At 36.1% G+C, this 22,175-nt stretch overlaps 1 protein-coding gene across 3 annotated transcripts in view; it reads left to right on the top strand.

Annotated features, from left to right (window-relative positions):
• The window catches only part of Sptz (zinc finger FYVE-type containing 26 spastizin), a 196,858-nt gene extending 174,929 nt beyond the window's left edge, over nucleotides 1–21,929 (top strand). For all 3 annotated transcript variants that reach the window (XM_085823186.1, XM_085823187.1, XM_085823185.1), the window contains 2 exons: nucleotides 4,982–5,032; nucleotides 21,361–21,929. In XM_085823186.1, the coding sequence (XP_085679312.1) occupies nucleotides 4,982–5,032; nucleotides 21,361–21,561 (252 nt within the window). In that variant the 3' untranslated portion in view covers nucleotides 21,562–21,929. The remainder of the gene's footprint in view (nucleotides 1–4,981; nucleotides 5,033–21,360) is intronic.
• The last annotated feature ends 246 nt before the right edge of the window (nucleotides 21,930–22,175 follow it).

The following is a 22,175-nucleotide window of genomic DNA, read 5'->3' as shown; positions in this document are numbered from 1 at the left end:
TTCAAAATGAAAATAGTAATAATTTGCTATTTACATTTTGTGTATATTCAACTAAAACAGTTGTCACTTGCTAATGCGTACGTGTCTATCGCTTTTAAAATTCGAATTAAGGACTATTTAGTCTGTACTCTTTGTAGCTCTATACAGTCCATTGATAAGGAACATATTGACGAATGCTCTGCACTATTATCTTTTAATTCTATAGCTCTTAAGGTATTGGGAAGCAAAATCAAGAATGATGGCTTAGTGGCCAAATGTCTGGTATTTGTACAAATAAATCATGTCTATCATAAATTAGAATATACATCTGTACTGAATGAAATGTTAACAGTTGTCTATGAATGAATGTTATCAGTGTTTTATGAATGAATGTTATAGTTGTATTAAAGTTACATTTTCTATAAAAAAATCTTTTAATTACATCCAGTACTTTTAATCCTTTTTATAACTCGTACTCTTGCTTGGAGTATTTCATACTTGAAGTTTACATCAATTGATTATTAAAGTTCTTACTATTCTGGTTGTGTGAAAAGTTTAGAATTTCAAGTGCCTGCCTTCCCTTCCTCATAGTGGTGTATCTTCCATTTGAAAAGTAATTTCAGAGTGTAAAAGGGAGTTTTTTGGTAGAGCTTTCTATTTCAGAAGTTCTAAAACTAAGAAAATTTCAATGTATAATTCATTGTTTGGAATAATATCTGATAAAAATTAATTTGTTCTTAGGCTAGCACCTACAGATTTAAAAGACCCTTAAGTAATACGAAGAGTGTTTAGATATTTTTAGAACAATTTTTATAAAAAATAATTGTAAAAAGTAAATGTCTTAGTAAAGTAATGTCTTAAAAGTAAATGTCTTAAATAAAAATTTCTGACAACTGTTTATAATTTGAAATAAGAAATATTTTCTGTTACTTTTTTAATTTATTCTTCTTTCAAAATGTCACGTGTAAACAAGCTAGGGATTAAAGCATATGTTTTGGGGCTTTTGGAAGAGAAATGTTCCTAATCTGAGATTGAAAATATTGTGAAATGCATGATTTTAAAATCTCTGCAAAATAAGCAACATTATTAATTGGAAGAATTGTCAGTCATTAAACATTGGAAAAAGACTTCAAACGAATTCCCAAAAGAGGTATGTACTGTTTCTAAAGTTAAATATTTGATAACAAGAGAGATTCCGCCAACAGAATAATCAATTTCAGAGTCTTCAACTATATCTGTAGTAACAATAAATAAAATAATAAACCAAGACTTGCACCTTAAAAGTTCTAGAAAACAATGTTCACTGGCTTTTGCCAAGCATATGCTTATATGAGCCTGCATATGGCTCAATGCAGAACTATTTATATGAAATCTTTAGGAGGAAATAAATAGAAATACATTGTGACCCTTCAGGAAGCATGTGTTTACCTAAATGACTGGACACACACATACAACAAAAAGCCCTATTTATTATTGAAAACAAAGGAAAAAAGTGACAAACCTGGTTCCACCAACACAAAAAAAGTTCCAGTAAAGGGTTTATGATTGTCACAAGATTCTTTTAACATGGGAAAATTAAAGATAAGAATAGCAGTTGAAAAATATTAAAATCAATTCAACATACTACCAAGATAAATTTTGCATCTGATATGTACAAAAGAAATTCCATTTCGTTATCCCAATGGCTTTGAAAGAATGAAACTTAACCAAGCAAAGTAACAAGTCGTACTTCAAAAAGCATCACTGCATTCCTTGAAACCATGAAGACTGATACAGATATTACTTATGTATCTTTTCGACATATTCCTGCCTAAGAGTTGTACCTATGGACTGCTGTGTCTTTGGCCTAAGAGCTGTTTTTAAGCACAAACACACCACAAATGAAGGACTTTGGAAAGCAATATTGTTTTTTAATAGGACTAAAAATCGAAATGTCCTGTTCTAATAGATTTCCTATTTGAATATTCCATTAAATAAATTATGGGTTTAATGTTGTTTGTCAACTGGTCTTCATCACTCCGTGCGCATCGATCAGCCGATGTTGAAGTTGTAACTTGTCATGTGACTGGATTCAGCAGCTCCTGTTTTGCTTTGACCCTAGAACAATATCGGCAGCTTTCTGGGTATTCTAGATAAGGCATTGGCATTTCCAGGTGAGAATTCCTTCCATTGACAGTTATATCTTCAGAGACTGAATACAGTTTGTTAAAGTCCAAGGAAAAATTGTATTTCCTTAAATGTCTAATCTGAGTATGCAAGGATTTGTAATATTTGCCACATATACTGTGTGACGATTGGCTGTACTTCCAAATGTGATGTTTAACTTTCCAACAATTTCAATTTTATCACCAGACCCTGTCTGATGGGTAACTCAAAACAGCTAAACTATTGAGCTAAATCTTTCTGAATGAGGATAACATTCGCTTCTGTATTGATGGCCATATTGCAAGGAACTCTATTGTTATGCCCCGTGATGAACAGTCCATTATTGCTGCCATTCACTGCAGAAATCTGAAGCACTTTAAAATGGGACTTCTCCTTATCTTTCAAACTCCACTCCATGAGATGGCCATTAATTTGTCTCCTGCATCATTTCTGATTTCTGGGAAGTGGTCATATTTACCATGCCCTGGGGTTTTCTGCAGTTCCTTTGTACATAGTTCAGCACTGCAGTTCCAGCACTTTAGGGTTGGTTTCTTGTCACTCCTATTCAGTCTAAGGCATTGAATTGTCAGGTTAAATCGTCTAGAGCATTGGTCGTCAACCAGAGGTCTGTGAAAACTTTTTGATAATCCGCAGAAAAATTAGGGCAATGTTTATATTTTTATGAAGATTCGGTTTAAAAAATGATGAGTAACAGAACCTATTATGGAATATGGATTATATATTTTTTTTTAATTTTAGCGACTTTTTAGCTACTTTTGCAGGTGTATCTAGCGACATTTGAAATTGATAATTGGCATCCATGGATATCCTGCTGTTATCAATAATAGCACGAATTGCAATTCTCTTTGCTTTTAAATTACAAACATATGCTATTGTAGTCGTTAATAACACTTTTTCTCTGTCAATAGGTGTATCAGTGAGATGTTAATAGTATTTTAATTGTTACTCATAATCAGGGGCGTAGCCTGAATTTGCATAAAGGCATGCTGCTGAACACCAGATGTTTCGAAAATTATATTAACAAATGAAAATTAGAATTACATGTATTGGAAAGTTGAGTATTGTTTTTAAGGTCTGATTTAAGGTTCTTTTTTAAAAAATTCATATTAGTCATCCGCCAAATATAAAATTTTATATGTAGTGGTCCGCGAAGTTCTTAGAGTTGACGACCACTGGAGCAATCACTACTGGCTCTTGAACTTGAGCAGCTCTGATTGGGTGGTGGTCTCTAAGAGTTGCTTGCTGGGCTGCCTCGAATTTCGTGGCATACATCAGAGTGCTTTTTACATGTTTGAAATCTGCCATTCATAGAGCCTTCTGTACCTCCAGATCCCGGATTCCATTGATGAAGTACTGCAGAAACAGGATTTCCCTTGTTTCTGTCGGGCATTCTGGAAAGGTGAGGTGAGTCAGCCTTTTAACAGTTGTGGTGAGCTCTTGGAGTATTTCTCTGGGCTTATGTTGATGTTATTTTAACTGAAGCCTGTTGTAGTCCATGTAGTAGCCTTTTAAACATTTCTCCTCAAAATGCAGCTCCAATGCGTCAAATGGAGCTTTGAAGTCTAGCCATTGATTTTTGGAAAGAGTCTAAAGGATATCTGGGCATTAATATGAAATGTAATGGTATAAAAGGTAATTGTGTCGCAACACCCCATCTTCTCCTCTTCTGCTTCTTTTTGTCGCATTGCCTTGCTGCTGTCCATGCAGAGTTTTATTTTTCCATTTTCATCTATTGTTTAAGAAATGTAAGCTGTTTAAAATTGTGGAGTGCATAGCACACCCATAGTGATGATGTGCATTATCAAGAAATAAAATTATTTGTGGAATTTAGACCATGTCTGCAAGCTTTTTTGGTTTATGCATTCGTCTTTCTAACTATGCAGTTAGACCTGTACAATGTCAATTCATTGCAACTCTCTCACCAAGTCATCTTATTACAATAATGATGCAGTCTTATTGCATATATAAATAGTTATAGTTAAATAAATAGTTAGAAATGTATAAATAGTGGTAGTTAAAGTTAAAAATGTGTAAGTATTTAAAGTTAGAAATATATAATAAAGAAAACATAAATGTGGAAAGTACACATTAAAATAATAAGAAAGTGCTCTTCCTGTTTGTATGCTCAAATCGTTAAAAAACATCTATGATTATGGAAATTGAAATCTTAGAATTACAAACAAGTTATTAATAAAATGTTGAACTATTAATCATGTCTGTTGATGAGAAGGTATTTCTGACCTTCCCTCCCCCTTAAACGTATTGCAGGCTGTAAACTACAGGAGGTATTTATAAAATGAGAAAAGAAGCCTATTTATCAACTTTACTATCTTTACCTGAATATTGCTTAATTTGTAGGATTTATTGGTAAGAAGTAAATCATTTTCAATTATTTAATTGGGTGATAGAACTGATTTAAAACAACTGATCATTGTGTGCAAATGCAGAAGAAATAAAATGATTGGAATTTTAGTTATTTTTGAAGAATTCAAACATTGATCACTTAAGTTAATAAATTTGGATATACTTAAATTTGATATTCATAAACAAAGAAAAAATTCTTTCATCAGTCTGGCCCAGTGCTAGTTAAGTAGATAAGATTGCTGAACACTGACAGTTGATATCCTGACTGGGTAGCTATTGCTTAGGGGAGAAAGGCAGTGTAACTATTCAGAATTCAGAATTTATATTTAAAATTCATTCAGAATTTATAATTTAAAATAATATATATTGCTTCTAGATTAACTATTAGATAATAATAAAAATTTGCTGTTAAAAAGATTTAATTACCATTTTAATGTAATTTTCTTTTTCTGTTCTTTCCTTCCTGAATTAGAATGGAGATGTAGAAGACATAATTAAAATGCTTACTAATGAATCGAACAAGGTAAGAATTGTGTTTTGGTGACAATTTAAGTTTACATTCGATCTACCAGAAAGTTCTGTCCATTTTAACGACAATTTTTGACACATAAGCGCATGTTTATTTGGTGCATGTTCAACCGTGTATTTTTATCATTAATGTATACATACTGACATAGGAAATTTAATTAAAACAAAGTTGATTCACATTAGTCTTAAGTATGAAGTGATAGTGTACCCATGGCTGTTGATAAAGTTCATTTATGCCACTGTATTTGATATGAATTTCAGTAAGAAAGAAATGCTACAGAAGGATATAGAAATTTATTCAAAGTGTTTGATAAAGGTACAGTTTCTGATAGGACATGCGGAAGATAGTTCGAAAAATTTGAAACGAGTGATATCCAGGTTTCTGATAAATCAAGTTCTAGGCGATCATCTTTGATCGAAGACTCTGTTGGAGCAAGACCCTTTTTTGACAGCTCAGCAAACCATTTTGGACCATATTCAGAACATATGATTGGTGTGGAAATATTAAAGCTGGGTGCCGCATGAACTAAGTGAGAAGAATTTGGATCATTGTGTGCATATCTCTTCTTGCTTAGAACAAAATCGAGCCCTTTTTAAACCAGATAACTGGGGATGAAAAGTGGATTACCTATGGAAACATTGTAAGAAAAAGGGCATATTAACCTTGACTTTCCACCTCTAAACCAAATTTGACTCTAAATAAGAGAATGTTGTGTATATGGCAGGACATTCGAGAACCGATACATTATGAGGTTTGAAAACCAAACAAAAAGCTTAATTCAGATAAGTGTTATCAGCCCCCCCCCAACTGGATAATTTAAAGACAGCAGTCCAAGGCCGGTGATGTTCGATAGTACATCATAAGTACATCATAATGCCAGGCCATATGCTGCTTTGGGGGACTCTTCAAAAAATTGCAAATCAAAGGTGGGAAATTCTGACACATCCACCATATTCCCTGGACTTGTCATCCTCCAACTATCACTTGTTTTTGTCCTTACAAAATTTTTTGATGGGCAAAAAACTGAAAAATGAAGAAGATATGAAATAAGCACTAGTTCCGTATTTAGCATCAAAAGATACATTTTTCAAAAATAGGATATACAAATTGTCCTTACACTGGCAAGAAGTCATTAATAATAATAGCAGTTATATTATTTAATAATGTTCATTGACGGTAAGAAAAATTTGTATTTGGTTTTATTCCAAAAATGGAGAGAACTTTCCGGTAGACCGAATAAAAGTAACTCGTAAAGAATTTTATTTCCTTTAATTTTATTGTTTGTATTCTTCATCTATTATCATTGGATTAGATGTGATTTAATTTTAAGCACTTAAATTTATTTTTTTGAATTATGACCCAATGAAGACCATTGCTGGAAGTGATCGGTATTTTTGACAGTATAAATTAACATTAGTATTGATCGTCATCTCTATAAGACGATCAACCAAGAAGATCTTTAACCCGATGCTTCAGAATGGTGCCAACCGAGGCCGTCTTTATGATGGCCGGGCTGCCTCCTCTCTCAATTTTATACGAATTTTATTATGAGAAATTTTTATTTAGAACTGGACGAATGGAATTCAAAATGTATGAAGATTATTTAATTACAAAGAATGTTTTTGAAAAATTTAATATTCATTTAATACATCCTTTCAATAGAATTGATTTTGTTTTTGATAAATGTAATCCAACTGTTGATGTATTTGATATTTATACAGATGGTTCTGGGGTCGGAGGGAGCGTAGGAGCTGCCTTTGTTGTTTTTTACTATGGAACTGAGGTGGATTATAGAATGTTTAAGTTGAACATATATAATTCAGTTTTCCAGGCAGAAAGTGAAGCGTTCAAACAAGCCTTATTATGGATTAAAAGTACCTTGTTTATACCCACATCTGTAAATATTTACACTGACTGCCTGTCACTTCTCCATGCGCTCTCCCGCCCAGACGATTTCAATTATTTAATTGTTGAAATTAAGAGTCATTTAGAAACTTTGAGTTCATATTTAAATATTAAGCTACATTAGGTTAAATATTGGTAATGAGAGGACCGACAGCCTGGCCAAGCAGGCAGTCTCAAATGTCAGTGCAATGGATATTGAAGTAACAGGTTCGAAGAGAATTGCAATTCGAAGAATGAAAAAATTTTACGTTAACAAATGGAAAATACAGTGGTTCTCTTCACCTAAAAACAAAGGATATATGGAACTAATTAAAATCACAAATCAAATGAAATGTATGAGCAATATTGATGTCAATTAGGTTTTAACTGGACATGGTAGGTTTCCGTTCTATTTCAACCGATTTAATCTACAGGAAAATAAATTATGTAGTAGTTGTCAGGTTGATGGTGATGCTAGGCATTTCGTGGTTGATTGTAGTTTAACAGCCCCTATTAGACAGATTTTTAACATTACTGATTTTAATGTAAGTGTCATTAATTTTAAAGTTTTTAAATCATATTCTATTGCTCTAATGGAGTTTATGAATGAAAATAGGGCTCTAGTAGGAATCTGTTAAAATTGAATTTTGTATTTATATGGGTTTTAGATATCTGTGGTGTTCTGTGTTGTGAATTTGTGTTTATGGATTTGTTTGTTTGTTGGTCTGTAATTTTGTGTTAGATGTGCTTACTTATTTTTGATTTAGTATTTTTGTTTGTTGCTTGGGGGTGGCTGGGTTACTGACTGCCCTCGTTTGTGGAGATATGGGGCCCCTTCTTTTGAGCTATATGGGGACACTCGTGTCCAGGTGGGCTGAAGGGAGCCTCCAATTTTTACAATTCTTACACTCTCACTCCCGCTCACGCTCTCTTTCACACTCACTCACGTTCGCGTACTCTCTCTTGCTCCCGCACAATCTCACACTCTCTCACCTGCACTCCCTCTCTCGCACGCGCCCTCTCTCACTTTCTTTCGGTCTCTCCTTGTGCATTCTCTCACACTCACCCACACTCTCTCTCACTCATGCGCTGTCTCAAACTCTCTCGCTTTCAGAGAGAAAGTGCGTAAGAGAATGAGATATCTCTCTTTCTCTCGTGCACACTTTCTCGCTCGCGCATTTTCTTTCTCTCTATCTCTCTCTTGTGCAGTTTCCCTCTCATTCATTTTTTATCACTCACTCGTGCACTTTCTCCTTATTTCTCTCTAGTTCGCACACTTTCCCTCTCTCTCTCGCACACTCTGTCACTTGCGCGCTTTGTATCTCTCTCGCTCTCACACATTCTCTCCCTCGTGCACTTTCTTTCGAGCCAGCACTTTATCTCGCACGCGCATTTTCTATCTCTCACTCGAGCACTTTCTCTATCTCTCTCACTCAATTGCACATTTTCTATCTCTCACTCAAGCACTTTATCTCTCTCACTCAATTGCGCACTTTCCATCTCTCTTAATCGTGCACTTTCTCTCCATCTCCCTATCGCTTGCGCACTTTCTCCGCGCTTTCTGTAGCTCTCTCCCTCGATTGCACACTTTCTATTTCTCTTTTGCCCCCGCGCACTTTCTATCTCTCGTTCGTGCACTCTCTTGCTTGCGCACTTTCTCTCCCTCGCTCGCGTACTTTCTTTCATTCTTTCTCGCTTGCTCGCATACTTTCTTTTGTGCGCACTTTCTATCTCGCATGCACATTTTATATTTCTCTCTCGCACACTTTCTCTAAAGTACGTGAGCAAGGCAAGAGAGAAAGTGAGTGCACTCTCTCCGTCACTCGCGCGCACTTTATCTCTCTCGATCACGCACTTTCTCTTTCGTGCCCGCGCGCTTTCTCTGCCTCGATCGCACACTTTCTCTCTTGTTCGCGTACTTTATCTTTCATTCTCTCTCGCTGGCTCACTTTCTCTCCATCTCTCTCATTTGTGCACTTTCTATCTCTATCTCAATCGGGAGGTGTGTGAGCGAGAGAGAGAGAAAATGCACAAGAGAGTGAGATAAATTGCGCGAGTGAGACAGATAAAGTATGCGAACGAGAGAAAGTGCGCAAATGACGGAGAGTGCGAGAGAGTGGGAAGTGTGCAATCAAGCGAAAGATAGAAAGTGCACGAAAGCGAGAAAGTACACGAGCGAGTGAGAGAGAAAGTGCACAAGCGAGCGAAAGTGACAAAGAGTTAAAAAGTGCGTGATCTAGAGATAGATTATTGAGCCCGCGCACTTTCTCTCTTTCGTGCCCACGAACTTTCCGTGTTTTTCTCTCGCTTGATTGCACACTTTCCCTCTTGCTCACATACTTTCTCTATTTCTCTTTCGCGCCCGCGTACTTTCTCTCTCTCGATGGCACACTCTGTCGCCTGCACACTTTCTACCTCTTCCTTGCTCGTGTATGTTCTCTCACTTGCGAAGTGGCAAGAGAATGACATACATTGCGCGAGCGAGAGAGAGAGTGCGAAAACTAGAGAGATAGAAAGTGTGCGGGAGCGAAAGAATGCGCCAACGAAAGAGTGTGCAATCGAGCGAGAGAGCACTCGCACACTTTCTCTATATATGTCTCGCTCGCGCACTTTCCATCTCTCGCGCTCACGAAGTGCGCGGGTGAGGGAGAGAGAAAGTGCGTGCGAGTTCTAGCGCGTTTTCTATCTGATGCTAAAGCAAAGTTTAAAGTTTGAAAAAAAAATTAAACATTTAGCAGTAGTAGCAATAAAAGCTCCCTGAGATATCATGTTGTGCAGACATTGAAGACAAATAAAAGGTTTTGAACTTAACCAATTTATTAACAATATAATAAAGAATAAAAACACAGAAAATAAATTTCAACAATATCAGAGTCTTAGGAAAAATATAATATAATCATCATTCATCAAATAATATTTTTACCTGGTCTCCAAAACACTGGCATTCAATACAAACAAAAATGTCCTAAACATTAATTATGCGGCCTAAAAATGAAGTTGGCTACACATTCAAAACGTCCATGATCAATGGTTGAGAAAACACCTGAAAATTTAAATGAAGTTCTTGAAAGCACTTAAGACCGGCCTAACTCCTTTTGCATTAGTTGCACACGAGGAATCGCCGCTCACGTATTTTAAATGCCGCCTTTATTGAAGAACATGGATGCCGCCCATGGCAGTCATTCACATGGTAGCCTCTGGAACCAAGGAATTTATTCCGGAATAATAATCTTGTGGACATGAACGAAGGAACCCATTCCGGAACAACCATCCCGCGGACAGGCACCAAGGAACTTTATTCAGGAACAGCCATCCCGCGGACAGGCACCAAGGAACTTTATTCAGGAACAGCCATCCCGCAAACCGGAACCAAAGCACTTTATTCACCAGACTGCATGCATCCTTCTGAAGGGGCTGGAAACTGCTCACTCAAGTGCCAGGAAAGCAGGAACTAGAAGGGTTGAGCCAATGCCAATGATTTGCAATTTTCGGAGTGCCTATGGTTCAAAACCATGTACCTCCACATCAGAATTACTAAAGAGCAGAAATAGGAAAATTTGGCATAGGTGATTTACTTGATGCTCAATAGAGGGAGCCACAGGCTCGAGAAAGTTTAGGGATAGAGATAAGAAAATAAAAACTTAAGTATCATAATCTTTTTATAAGTTTTTGGGTTTTTATAATTTTTTTTTGTATTTTATATTTTATACTTTTTTTTGGTTTTTTATAATTTTTTTAATACACAATACAAACACTAAAGCAAAAAGCGGATAGGAAAGAGTTTACGATTAAGAGGCTCATTGGCACGTGGCTATGTGTAGGAGAGTGCAAATAATAAATGGGAATGCGATGAAAATATTCTTAGGCAGATTTAGTATCTGCGGGAGATGTGATTCTTAAGTAAACAGATTGATAACTTTGCTTGAAGATCTTGGATTGCAGTTTTTGAAGATGAATAAGCAATTATATGGCAGCTCGCTGAAGAGACATCCAGAGCGATGCGAGATACTTATAGCAGAAGTAGGCATGACGTCATCTCACGGCAACCAATCAGCTGTTGGCACGAATCAGCTTTCCAGATGACGTAACATCACGTTTCATTTTTGCATCTCAATTAAGTTGAAACAGTCCGCTTTCAATGCAAACAGTGGCAGCAAGAAAAAGAAGTAGAAGTAACTAATATATTACATTAAAATAAGAACTAAACTAAATAAACATTTCAAGGAGGAGAGATGATGCAGTAAAAGGTTTACAATAAGCTATATTTTCCAACACTATCCATCTCGCTCACTTGCGCGCTTTCTCTCGAGCCCGCGCACTTTATGTTTAACTTTAGCGCTTGCGTACTCTCTCATTCTCTCACGTGCACTTTCCCTCTCTCCCGCACTTCATTTCCCTCACTCGTTCCCGGACTTTCACTCTCGCGCACGAGAGATAGAAAGTGCGGGAACGAGTGAGGGAGATAAAAGTGTGCGAACGAGAGAGAGTATGCGAGCGCTAAAGTGTGCGTGCGCACTAGAGAGAAAGTATGACAGTGTCAGAGAGATGGAGATGAAGTGCATGCAACAGAGTGGGCGAAAGGGAGAGTATGCGAGCCCGCTTGTGCACTTTCTATCTCTCGCTCGCCCTTTCTATGTCTCTCTCGCGCACTTTCTGTCTATTTCTCACTTTCTATCTCTGTCGCTCGTGCAATTTCTCTCTTGCTCGATTGCGCAGCTTCCCTCTCTGGCACACTTTCTATTTCTATTGGTCGCACGCATTCTATTCCTCGCAGGCGCACTTTCTCTCGATTGCACACTCTCGCTCTTGTCCGCGGACTTTCTATCTCTCGCACTATCTCCGTCACTCACGCAATTTCTCTCTTGCTCGATTGTGCAGCTTCCCTCTCTGGCGCACTTTCTATTTCTATCGGTCGTGCGCATTCTATTCCTCGCAGGCGCACCTTCTCTCTCGTGCGCATGCACACTTTACCTCTCTCCCACACTTTCTCTTTCTTGCTCCCGAGAGATAGAAAGTGCGCGAGAGTGAAAGTGCAGGAACGAGCGAGGGAGATGAAGTGTGCGAACGAGAACGAAAGAGAGATAAAGTGCGTGAGCAAGAGATTGCGAGGGATAGAATGCGTGCGACCGATAGAAATAGAAAGTGCACGAGCGAGAGAGATAAAGTGCACCAGCGACAGAGAGATGGAGATAAAGTGCGCTAGAGAGAAATTGTTTGAGCTAGAGAGAGTGCGCCAGAGAGGGAAGGTGCGCAATCGAGCGAGAGAGAAATTGCGCGAGCGACAGAGATAGTGCGAGAGATAGAAAGTCCGACCAGAGAAATAGAAATTCACCAAGAGAAGTACTTTCAAATTCACCAAGAGAAATAGAAAGTGCGGAAAAGTGAAACTGCGCAAACGAGCGAGAGAGAAAGTACGCGAGCGGCAGAGAGATACAAAGTGAGAAATAGAAAGTGCGCGAGCCCGTTCTCGCTCGCACACTTTCTATCACTTGCGCACTTTATCTCCATATTTGTCGCACGTTATCTCTCTCGTCCGCGCTCTCTATCCCTCTCGCACTTTCTATCTCTTGTACTCTGTCGCTCGCGCACTTTCTCTCTCTTTCACATGTTGGCAGTGGTGATAAAGGCAAAGCATTTTTTGCTTCCCTTAAATAAAGCTAAGACTAAACTAAATAAAATTCATGCTTTATTTCGTAAATAAAATAAAGAGCTAACACTGTAGCCTTTACATTTAAAATTGTTTAATGAAAGCAAAACTAGCATAATGCTAACTGATAATCACACAAGAGAACAAGAACAAGCTTCGCCGATACCGGCGTACATATATATTATACTCAGCCAACCCGCCGATCTTGACGTCATCGGCCAATCAGCGGCAACCACGTTAGCTTACTGCCGATCGACCTCCGATCAAAATTTGCATGTGGAAAACTAAAGCCAACAAACGGCCCTCTTTTCCCCATGCAAAGACAAAAACAAAACTTTCACAGAAGTTCATAGTTCAATTCTATTATACGAAAACACTTATTGTCTTTAAACACTGAAAACATCTAAACAAAACTTTCTTAAATTAACAGCAGTCGCTGCTTTTGTAAATAAGTTGGCAGTATTTAATTTACTGGTGATAAATTCAAGGTCAAACACTCCATCATTTACTAGTCTTCTAACAAAGTGATATTTTACGTCTATGTGCTTAGTTTGGCGATTTTCTATTGGTGATCTAGAAAAATCAATGGCAGACTTGTTATCACAAAATAGTTTACACTCTCTTAAACTTTAAAATTTCATCTTGTAAGACATTTTTCGTCCACATTAATTCCTTCGCTGCTTCAGATAAGGCGATATACTCCGCTTCCATGGTTGATAAACTTACACAATTTTGTTTAACAGTTTTCCAGATTACCGGTACTTCATCTAAATATAATATAAATCCTCCCATGGACACGCGGTCATCTCTATTACTTGCATAATCAGCATCTGAATAACAATATAAATTTAGATGTGTAATCTTCGATAAGTTTAACTTATATAATTTAGTACTATTGAAATAACCAAGCAATTTCAACAATGCTTCCCAATGCCTAATTCCAGGATTCTCCTGAAATTGTGATAAGATATTCACTGCATATGTAATGTCAGGCCTTGTCCTGTTAGCTACAAAAACTAAACATCCTAATAGATTTCTAAAGGGTAATGTATGCATTTCCGCAATTTCTGCGCTTGTAGATGAACAATCTAATTTTGTAAGAATGCCCTTAGCTATAGGAAGTGAAGTTATTGGTATCTGGAAATGTTTAAATTTTTCAAAAATTTCTTCGATATATTTTTGCTGATGTATAAAAACCCCATTCTCATTCTCTAAGAATTCAATTCCAAGTAACGTTTTAGTTTTGCCTAATACTTTAAGATCAAAAAACTTACTCAGCTGTGAAATTACTTTACTATATTGATCTTTACTAAAAATCACAATATCATCTACATATAACAAGAGAATTACATTTGAACCCTTATAAACACAATTACACCATTGTATTTTCTTATAATGTAGATTTTCTAAAGTACTTTCAAATTCACAAAACCATTCACGGCCGCTTTGATGTAGACCGTGAATGGCCTTGTGTAATAAACACACTTTATTTTTCTCTTCGATAAATCCCTCTGGTTGGGTCATATATATTTTCTTATTTAGGTTTGCATATAAATATGCGTTCTTTACATCTAACTGACAATTAGTCCATCCATATAAACATACCAAGATAGTGAAAATTATTCTTATGATTGAAAAATTTACTACAGGACTGTAAACGTCATCAAAATCTTCACCTCTTTTCTGCCTGAATCCCTGTGCTACTAAGCGTGCTTTGTATCTAACCACTTGATTCTTTTCATTTCTTTTTAGCATATAGACCCATTTGTTTCCTATTATAGTTTTATTTTCTGGCTTTTTGACTAATTCCCAAACCTTTCTTTTCTTTATTGTGTCGATTTCTTCTTTCATTGCCTTATCCCATTCTTCGGCATTTACTGATTTTTGTGCTTCTTTAAAATTTTGTGGGATAACTATTTCTACGGAATTTGCCTCTTCAGATACAGAACTAGTCTCCTGTTCTACGAAATTAACTTTCCCCGAGTATTCGTTTTTTCCACTAAAATCGAACTTATCTTTTTCATATTTAATATTTCTTGCCTCACAATACTTTTCAATATCATTATAGGATCTAAAACAGGTGTCTGTTCCCTCTACGTAATAACATATGTCTGTACGTGTTCCATCTGGCCTTTTAACTGCTTTTCTTTGCCAGTTTAAGTCTGATACTTCTTTCGGAGTACATTTGTCATCTGACAACTTTACTTCTTCTCTAGAAATTTCCTGTTCTTCATCTGATTCTGCTAATAGCTCAGATTCCTCTAGTCTTTTAAATTTAGGTTTTGATTTCTGTTCTAGGATGCCATTTGCTGCATACAGTTTTTCATCGAACTTCACATTACAGGTTTCTATTAATTTGCGTTCTTCTGGCAGCCATATCCTATAACCCCTAGTTTCCTTTGCATATCCTACCATGATTCCTTCTTTGCACCTCATTTCTAATTTATTCCTAATCTGTTTTGGCACGCCAACATAGGCTTTACAACCAAATACCTTAAAATAAACACTGGGTTTTCTATTTAGGAACATTTCATAAGGCGTTCGGTTGCTTTTATGACATACTCTGTTCCACGTATGTACGAAACAGCCAAGAGCTTCTGCCCACCATTCTTTTCCCATCATTAAGCATAGCATCATTATAACTGCGTCTAATGCCGTTCAGTTAAAACGTTCACACACACCGTTCTCTTCTGGGGTGTACGTGTTTGTGCGTTCAACACTAATTCCAATTTTGGCCAAGTACCCTTCGAATTGCCTGTTACAGAATTCCCCACCATTATCGGTATGTATACTTATTAATTTTCTATTCGTCAGTCTTTCCATTTGCCTATGATAATTCTTAAAGTTGTAGAACGATTCGTTTTTATTTTTCATACAATACACTGTTACTAATCTACTATAGTCATCTACAATAGCAAGAAAATATTTACTCCCACCCTTAGATGGAACTGGTAGTGGGCCACAAACGTCTAAATAAACCAACTGCAATGGTTTATCCGATCTCTTCGGAACAGATTTAAAAGTTATTCTACTAGATTTAGCAATAATACACAATTTACACCTCTCTATTGGTTTTTCAATTTCTGGTAACCCTTTCACGCTTTGATTCTTACTAGTTTTCTTAATATAATCAAAATTTACGTGGCTAAATCTCTGATGCCATAGCATTGCATCGTCTACTTTATTTAACTTTCCAATTTCTGTACCGTAACCAGCTTCCCTTTTACCTGTTGCATATCTAAATGGTTTTACATGATCAAGTCCGTCATATCGTTTAGAGTAGCATAATCTATCCCAATTATTAAAGTATATCCACAACTTTCCTTTTGAAATCACAAAATGAGCACCAGCCTTTTCTAACCTTGCTCCCGATAATAAATTTCTTCTTAGATTTGGATTATATAACACATTATCTAATTCAATCCAATTTATTCGATTGCCTACTTTTACTGCAAATTTGACAGTACCTTTTCCTAGTACTTTACTTTCACAATTTCCTACAGCTAAAAACATAACGTATATCGTTTATTTCTTCGAAATTTGTCATTAAATTTCTATTATTACAGAAATGAGTTGTAGCTGCAGTATCTACGACCCAATTAAATTTATCTGCGTTACCGCCTTTATCTGTAGTTGTTACATAATTTTCTACTAACATTAATTCTTTATCTTTAAACTGTCCATTTTTATCATCTATTTTAAACTTCTGATCTTTACTTACATTTTCTTTACATTGAGCAATTAAGTGCCCAAATTTATGACATTTGAAACAAGGTCCTATTCTCATATTCCCCATTTTTTTCTTAGATTTAGTTTTATTTTCAACTTTATCTTTCCCTGCGTTTAAACTAATAGTATTAAACACGCTTACCTTGCTGTCTTCTAAATCGGCAATTACCCGGCGAAGTCGGCTTTCTTCCCTTACCAGCTCTTCAGCAATTCTTTCCAGCGTAAAATCATCGTCCTTCCACCTATAGATCAATTGTACAATGCCGTAGTATTCCTGGGGTAATCTCCTTATTGCCTGGAAACCTTTAAAAAGATCTGCCAAGTTGTGATCAGCTTCAGCCAACTTCTTTGCAGTCATTCTTATTCTTGCGATGAATAATCCTATTTCTTCATTTGGCGTATATCTAATACTAAAAAATTCATCCAGTAACTGAATTATCCTTGCTCTTGTTTTGAGTTCGAATTGCTTCTGTAGAAGTTCCCACCCTTCTTTACCACTTGAACATTCTTGTATCAGCGGCCTGAACTCAGCTTTAATTCCATAATATAATGTAGTGAAGGCTCTGTTCTCCCTCAGTGTGAACTCCTGCTTTTCACGCCTTGTTGCACTTTTATCTAATTCTTCTTCTTTGTCCTGTATGAAGCTCCAACAATTTCTATCCAGTAACAGCATTTTCATGTCGACTTTCCATCGATCCCAGTTGTCATGGTTTAACAACTCAAAACCTTCAGGTAGTAATGAAATCTTCAATTAAGTGTGAGCACAATGACTTGAACAAACTTCTAAGACAGGTCAGCTTCTTTTCGTGGATAACAGCCCTCTTCACCTACATTCCTTCAATGCTGAGTTGAACTGGATGACTGATTAGCTGTTGGCACTGGGCCCATAACCCTGTTGGCAGTGGTGATAAAGGCAAAGCATTTTTTGCTTCCTTTAAATAAAGCTAAGACTAAACTAAATAAAATTCATGCTTTATTTCGTAAATAAAATAAAGAGCTAACACTGTAGCCTTTACATTTAAAATCATTTAATGAAAGCAAAACTAGCATAATGCTAACTGATAATCACACAAGAGAACAAGAACAAGCTTCGCCGATACCGGCGTACATATATATTATACTTGGCCAACCCGCCGATCTTGACGTCATCGGCCAATCAGTGGCAACCACGTTAGCTTACCGCCAATCGACCTCCGATCAAAATTTGCATGTGGAAAACTAAAGCCAACATCACACACTTCCCTGTCACTCACGCGTTTTCTTTCTCTCGCTCGATTGCGCACATTTCCTCTCGCACGCACTTTCTCTTTCTATCACTCGCTAGCGCACTTTCCCTCTATCTCTCGCTCAAGCACTTTCTATCTCTCTCGGTCGCACACTTTCTGTCGCTCGTGCAGTTTCCCTCTCGCACACTTTCTAGTTCTCTCTCGTCCGTGCACTTTCTCTCTGCTTGTAATTAACCACAAATGTCTTTTATACGCCCTTCTATAGCCACTTTAAATTTATGTATCTGTATGTAATTATTTACTTCCAACGCCCCTGTAAGGCTATGTAGAATTAGTTTATATCATCTTAAATTTATGTAACTGACCACAAATCTTTTATACGCCCTTGTATGGCCATGCAGCACTTGTTTAAAGAATCAATAAATAATTTGGATGGGAGTCTACCCGGTGGCATTTGGTTCGCGGAACTGCCAAACAGATGGTCCAGGCGTCCTGTGCGGCTGTCCTTACTACTCTCTCCCTCACTCTCACACACACTCTCGCTCTCACTCACACACTCTGTCACACTTTCTCTCTCACACCCTCTCTTACGTTCTCACCCTCTCTCCCACTGTCTCTCTCATCCTCACTCTCACATTCTCTCTTTCAGCGAGTTCGTTCTATGATTCACAAAATTTAATTTCCTTAATTCATGTCCTAAGAAAATAAATATAGCATTATTCTAACATAGGTATTTTACCACAGTATCGGCTGTCTCCAGGTGGGCTCATGGAAGCATCCAATTTTTACAGAGTCGGACGTTTTCTTAAATAACATATCAATGTTTTTTCATATTTCGATTATACGATTCAAATTATGCTTAGATATTTCACCTTGTAAAATTTGGTGCCAAATTCACAGAGAAATTCAAAAATTTTATCTTAGGACAATTTTTTCAGTTTACGCGAAGAACAACGGTTTACACTTGCAGAACTTTATATATGGCAAGGAATTTTTCTTTCCCTTTCATTATGCCGGAGCGAAAAAAAGGCACCTCGTTTCTATCTTTTTACATTGTCCATTAGCGAAAATAGTCACATCGTTCCTATTTAATGTTCTAAATAATAACGTAATTATTATTTGTTCCTCCTATACAATGGGTGAATTTTATTTGAAATGAACCTAAATTTCGAAATGTGAAAGGAAAAATCAAATAAGTTTCAAGAAAAAAGAGGTATTAATAAATATATACCAAACTCAATTAACTCCGAGGATCTAAAATTTTAAAAGCTAATTCCTGCGATTATTACAAAACTCGGCAATTTGACATATTTTTGAGTCGTAGAATCGAAGTATGGATGATCCTAATTCAAAATGTTTTTTGAAAAATTTATAAAAATTATTTTAAAATACAAATTTAAAAAATAAATCATAAAAATTGGGTGCATTTTATTTGGAATGAAACTAAATTTCGATATGTGAAAGGAAGAATCAAATAAGTTTAATAAAAGAGAGATTAATAAATATATACCAAACTCAATTAACACTGAGGATCTAAAATTTTAAAAGCTAATTTTTTTAAAAAAACACTCCTGCTCATTTTTATAAAACTCGGCAGTTTGGCATAATTTAAGTCGTAGAATCTAAATGTGGAAAAAATGACATGTCATTTAAAAAAAAGTCCGATTTTTGTGTCAAAATACCTATAGAACAACGCTATATATAAATTTAATATATAACCTAAGTCATGCTTTCGAGACATGAAAAACGTAAGTTGAATTTCGTCAGTCGGCCCAGTTAGAATGAGAGATACTGAACAATCCCATTTTTTTGCTTAGTGTACCTAATATTTCTGTCCAGGAAAATGCTCTCGAGTGCCTAAAATGCCTAGTGTGCCTAATATTTCTGTCCAGGAAAACACCGTAATTCTTGAAGACTTTAATTGCCACTCTTGCAGATAGGGTTACAAGCAATCAAACCCTCCTCATAGGGCTTTGGATGACTTCCTTGATTTTTCTGCTTTTGATCTTCAACCGTTTAAGAAATATACTTTTGGCTTTTAAAGAAGAAAAGACAAACCCTGATCATGTGTTCTTACACATTAATGTGCAGGAAAAAACATCAAGTCCTGTATGGACATAAAAACCTGAAGAACTCGCACCCTTCATTCCCAGCGCTCTTATACTGATACATATCCTTTTCCTAGATGGAATCTAAAAAAGGCTGATTGGCCAAAGTACACTAACTTCAAACAGAAACCTCTTGCTGTGAATAACCTTCAATTTTCAAACCAGAATAAAAGTAGTGACTTTATCACAAAGCCTATTCGTGTTTCTGGTCCAGGCCTCAATTCCTAAAAGAAAAAATTAGAAATTATAAACATTTCTGCTCTGCCGAGTTATCTACTCTAAAGAATAAACGTGACAAATCCGTTTACAAGCTGAGATTCTGAGCGACTTAAAATCAGATCTTCATCGTTCACAGGCAGTCCTACAGAGAGCTATTAAAGAAGCAAAAAGAAAGTGTTTAAAAATTTTTTTTCCGCTTTGAAACTTCAGAAGAGATGGTGTCCGGCCTTATCGTTTTCTCTCTTCTTAAAAAATGAACCTTTCGTTAGAAATGGAAGATTTTATAACAGAGAAAAAGCCTTAGCCCTTTGACAAATTTTACACCTTAGTATGCAGACTTCCCCGTAAAACACGGACTAGACATCCTTATCAGCCACTACCTGGATGCCTCGACTATGACGACGAACTTCTTTTTAACAATGATTTTACTCTTGAGCTCCACACAGGTATGCATCCGACAAAATGGATAAATGCCTTGGACCCGATAATAGGCCCAGTCAACATTTCATTAAAGTGGGTAAAAAAGGGCAAACTCTTCCCACTTTTCGTAACATTACTTGGAAATTGTATGTTCCCTCAGGGTGGAAAGAGGACGAGATGGCTAACAGGGGAGATAACAGACTCAAACTTTTAAAAAGACTGTCCAGCAAGCATATTAGCATTCTGTACCGCGCCACATAACTTGCGATTCAACATACTTTCGGATGACATAATTTTCTCTTGCCGTAATAACGCTTAGATGTAATTCTTATGGTTTTGTTTTCGACGAATGACGCGTATGAGCGACACGGAAGCGTGAAAATTATAGTCTGTTTTCCTTAAAACAAAAACATTTAGCAGCAGCGTTCTGCATGTGGCTTCCTGTTTCATGGAATTATATAATTATAAAATTTTTCAAAATGCTGTTCATATCAAAAGCGATGTTAAGCGAAACATCCATTATTATCTATTTCTCTTTATTAAAAAACAGCCTCTTACTAAAAAACCAGTGTCTCTGTTTGGGTGCCAAGATTTCACGAGCAATCTAAATTCTAATTAAACAGTTGAAACAAATGAAATAATCTTAAATCTTCTTACTATGTCTCTTTGCTCGTAAATAGATGTTGACGCTGGGAAGGCTGTCTTCTTAAATCCAAAAAGCTACTAAATGTTTACACACATACCATTTATTAATCATTTTAACACACACTCGGACTCAATACAGGAGACACACACTTAACGGAAAAACAACATAGAAATAAATCAAAAAGAAGTTAGAGTCATCAAAGTTTTTAGGCATGCGCAGATACCTGGAGTTGGAATTGGAAGCACTCCATTCTATACTGTGGGAGTTGCAACACTATGCTTCTCATGCTATCTCATCTCATCAAGAAACTATTACAAATTGCAGTTATAATTTTTGCCTTGCATTTTTTTATTCTTAATTATTATCTTAGTATATGTGTGTATTTGAAAATAAAGTAAAAAAATTAATACTACTTTATTATTTAACTGTAAAATTTTGTACAGGTTCATGCCTATTTGATGTGCGGGAAATTAAAATCTGCGTTCTTACTTGCTCGAAAACTGAATAGTGCTCTTCATGTTCGCCGTGTTATGGTTGCTGCAGAACAAGGAGGTCAAGACTCAATTCAAGGGTTTTGCAAACAATGGTTAGAGACCAATTCATTAAAAATGAAACCAAAGGAATCTTCTCACCAGCAATTTTAGTTTTCATCACATTGAATATTGTATTACATGTATTCATGTTGAACAAAGGTACACATACCATGAGGATTTACATAAGTATTTAAATTTTTATTATGAAAAGTGCCTTAATGTATTAGTACTGTGAAATTTGCTGATTTTTAAAATATTGCAACTCTATCCACATCTATGTGATAAACATCTTTGTATTATGTGATAAATATGAAGAATTCATTGTGTATAATTTGTTTTAAATATAATTTTATATATAAAAAATAATGCTTTATACTTTAACAACTGAAACTGAAGATCTGAAATCATCCTGTGGTTTCTTGTGATGTAATTAATTAACTGTGTGTAATCAAATAAATATATTTTTATTGGACACTAAATCTTTTTACCTAATTATTTAAAGCCTATTTCATTATTTACATTTGTTTTTGCACGAGCAAATCTGGCCCACGAGCACTATTAATCCAGCATGCCATGGGTTTTTTTAAAATAATGCTAGAAAATTTTAAGTAACAAGTAACATACACATTAACTGTTTTATATAATAGCCAATCTAGGAATGTGTTTATAAAATGTAAATGTGTTGCCTATCATGCATGTTCTTTATAAAACATTATACAATCATT

This window comes from Stegodyphus dumicola, chromosome 9, assembly GCF_044657685.1.
Source record: "Stegodyphus dumicola isolate Sdum_Otavi_A_Nest chromosome 9, ASM4465768v1".
Classification (NCBI taxonomy): domain Eukaryota; kingdom Metazoa; phylum Arthropoda; class Arachnida; order Araneae; family Eresidae; genus Stegodyphus; species Stegodyphus dumicola.
The sequence above is the reverse complement of the archived record's forward strand: the minus strand, read 5'-3'. Positions and strand labels throughout refer to the sequence as shown.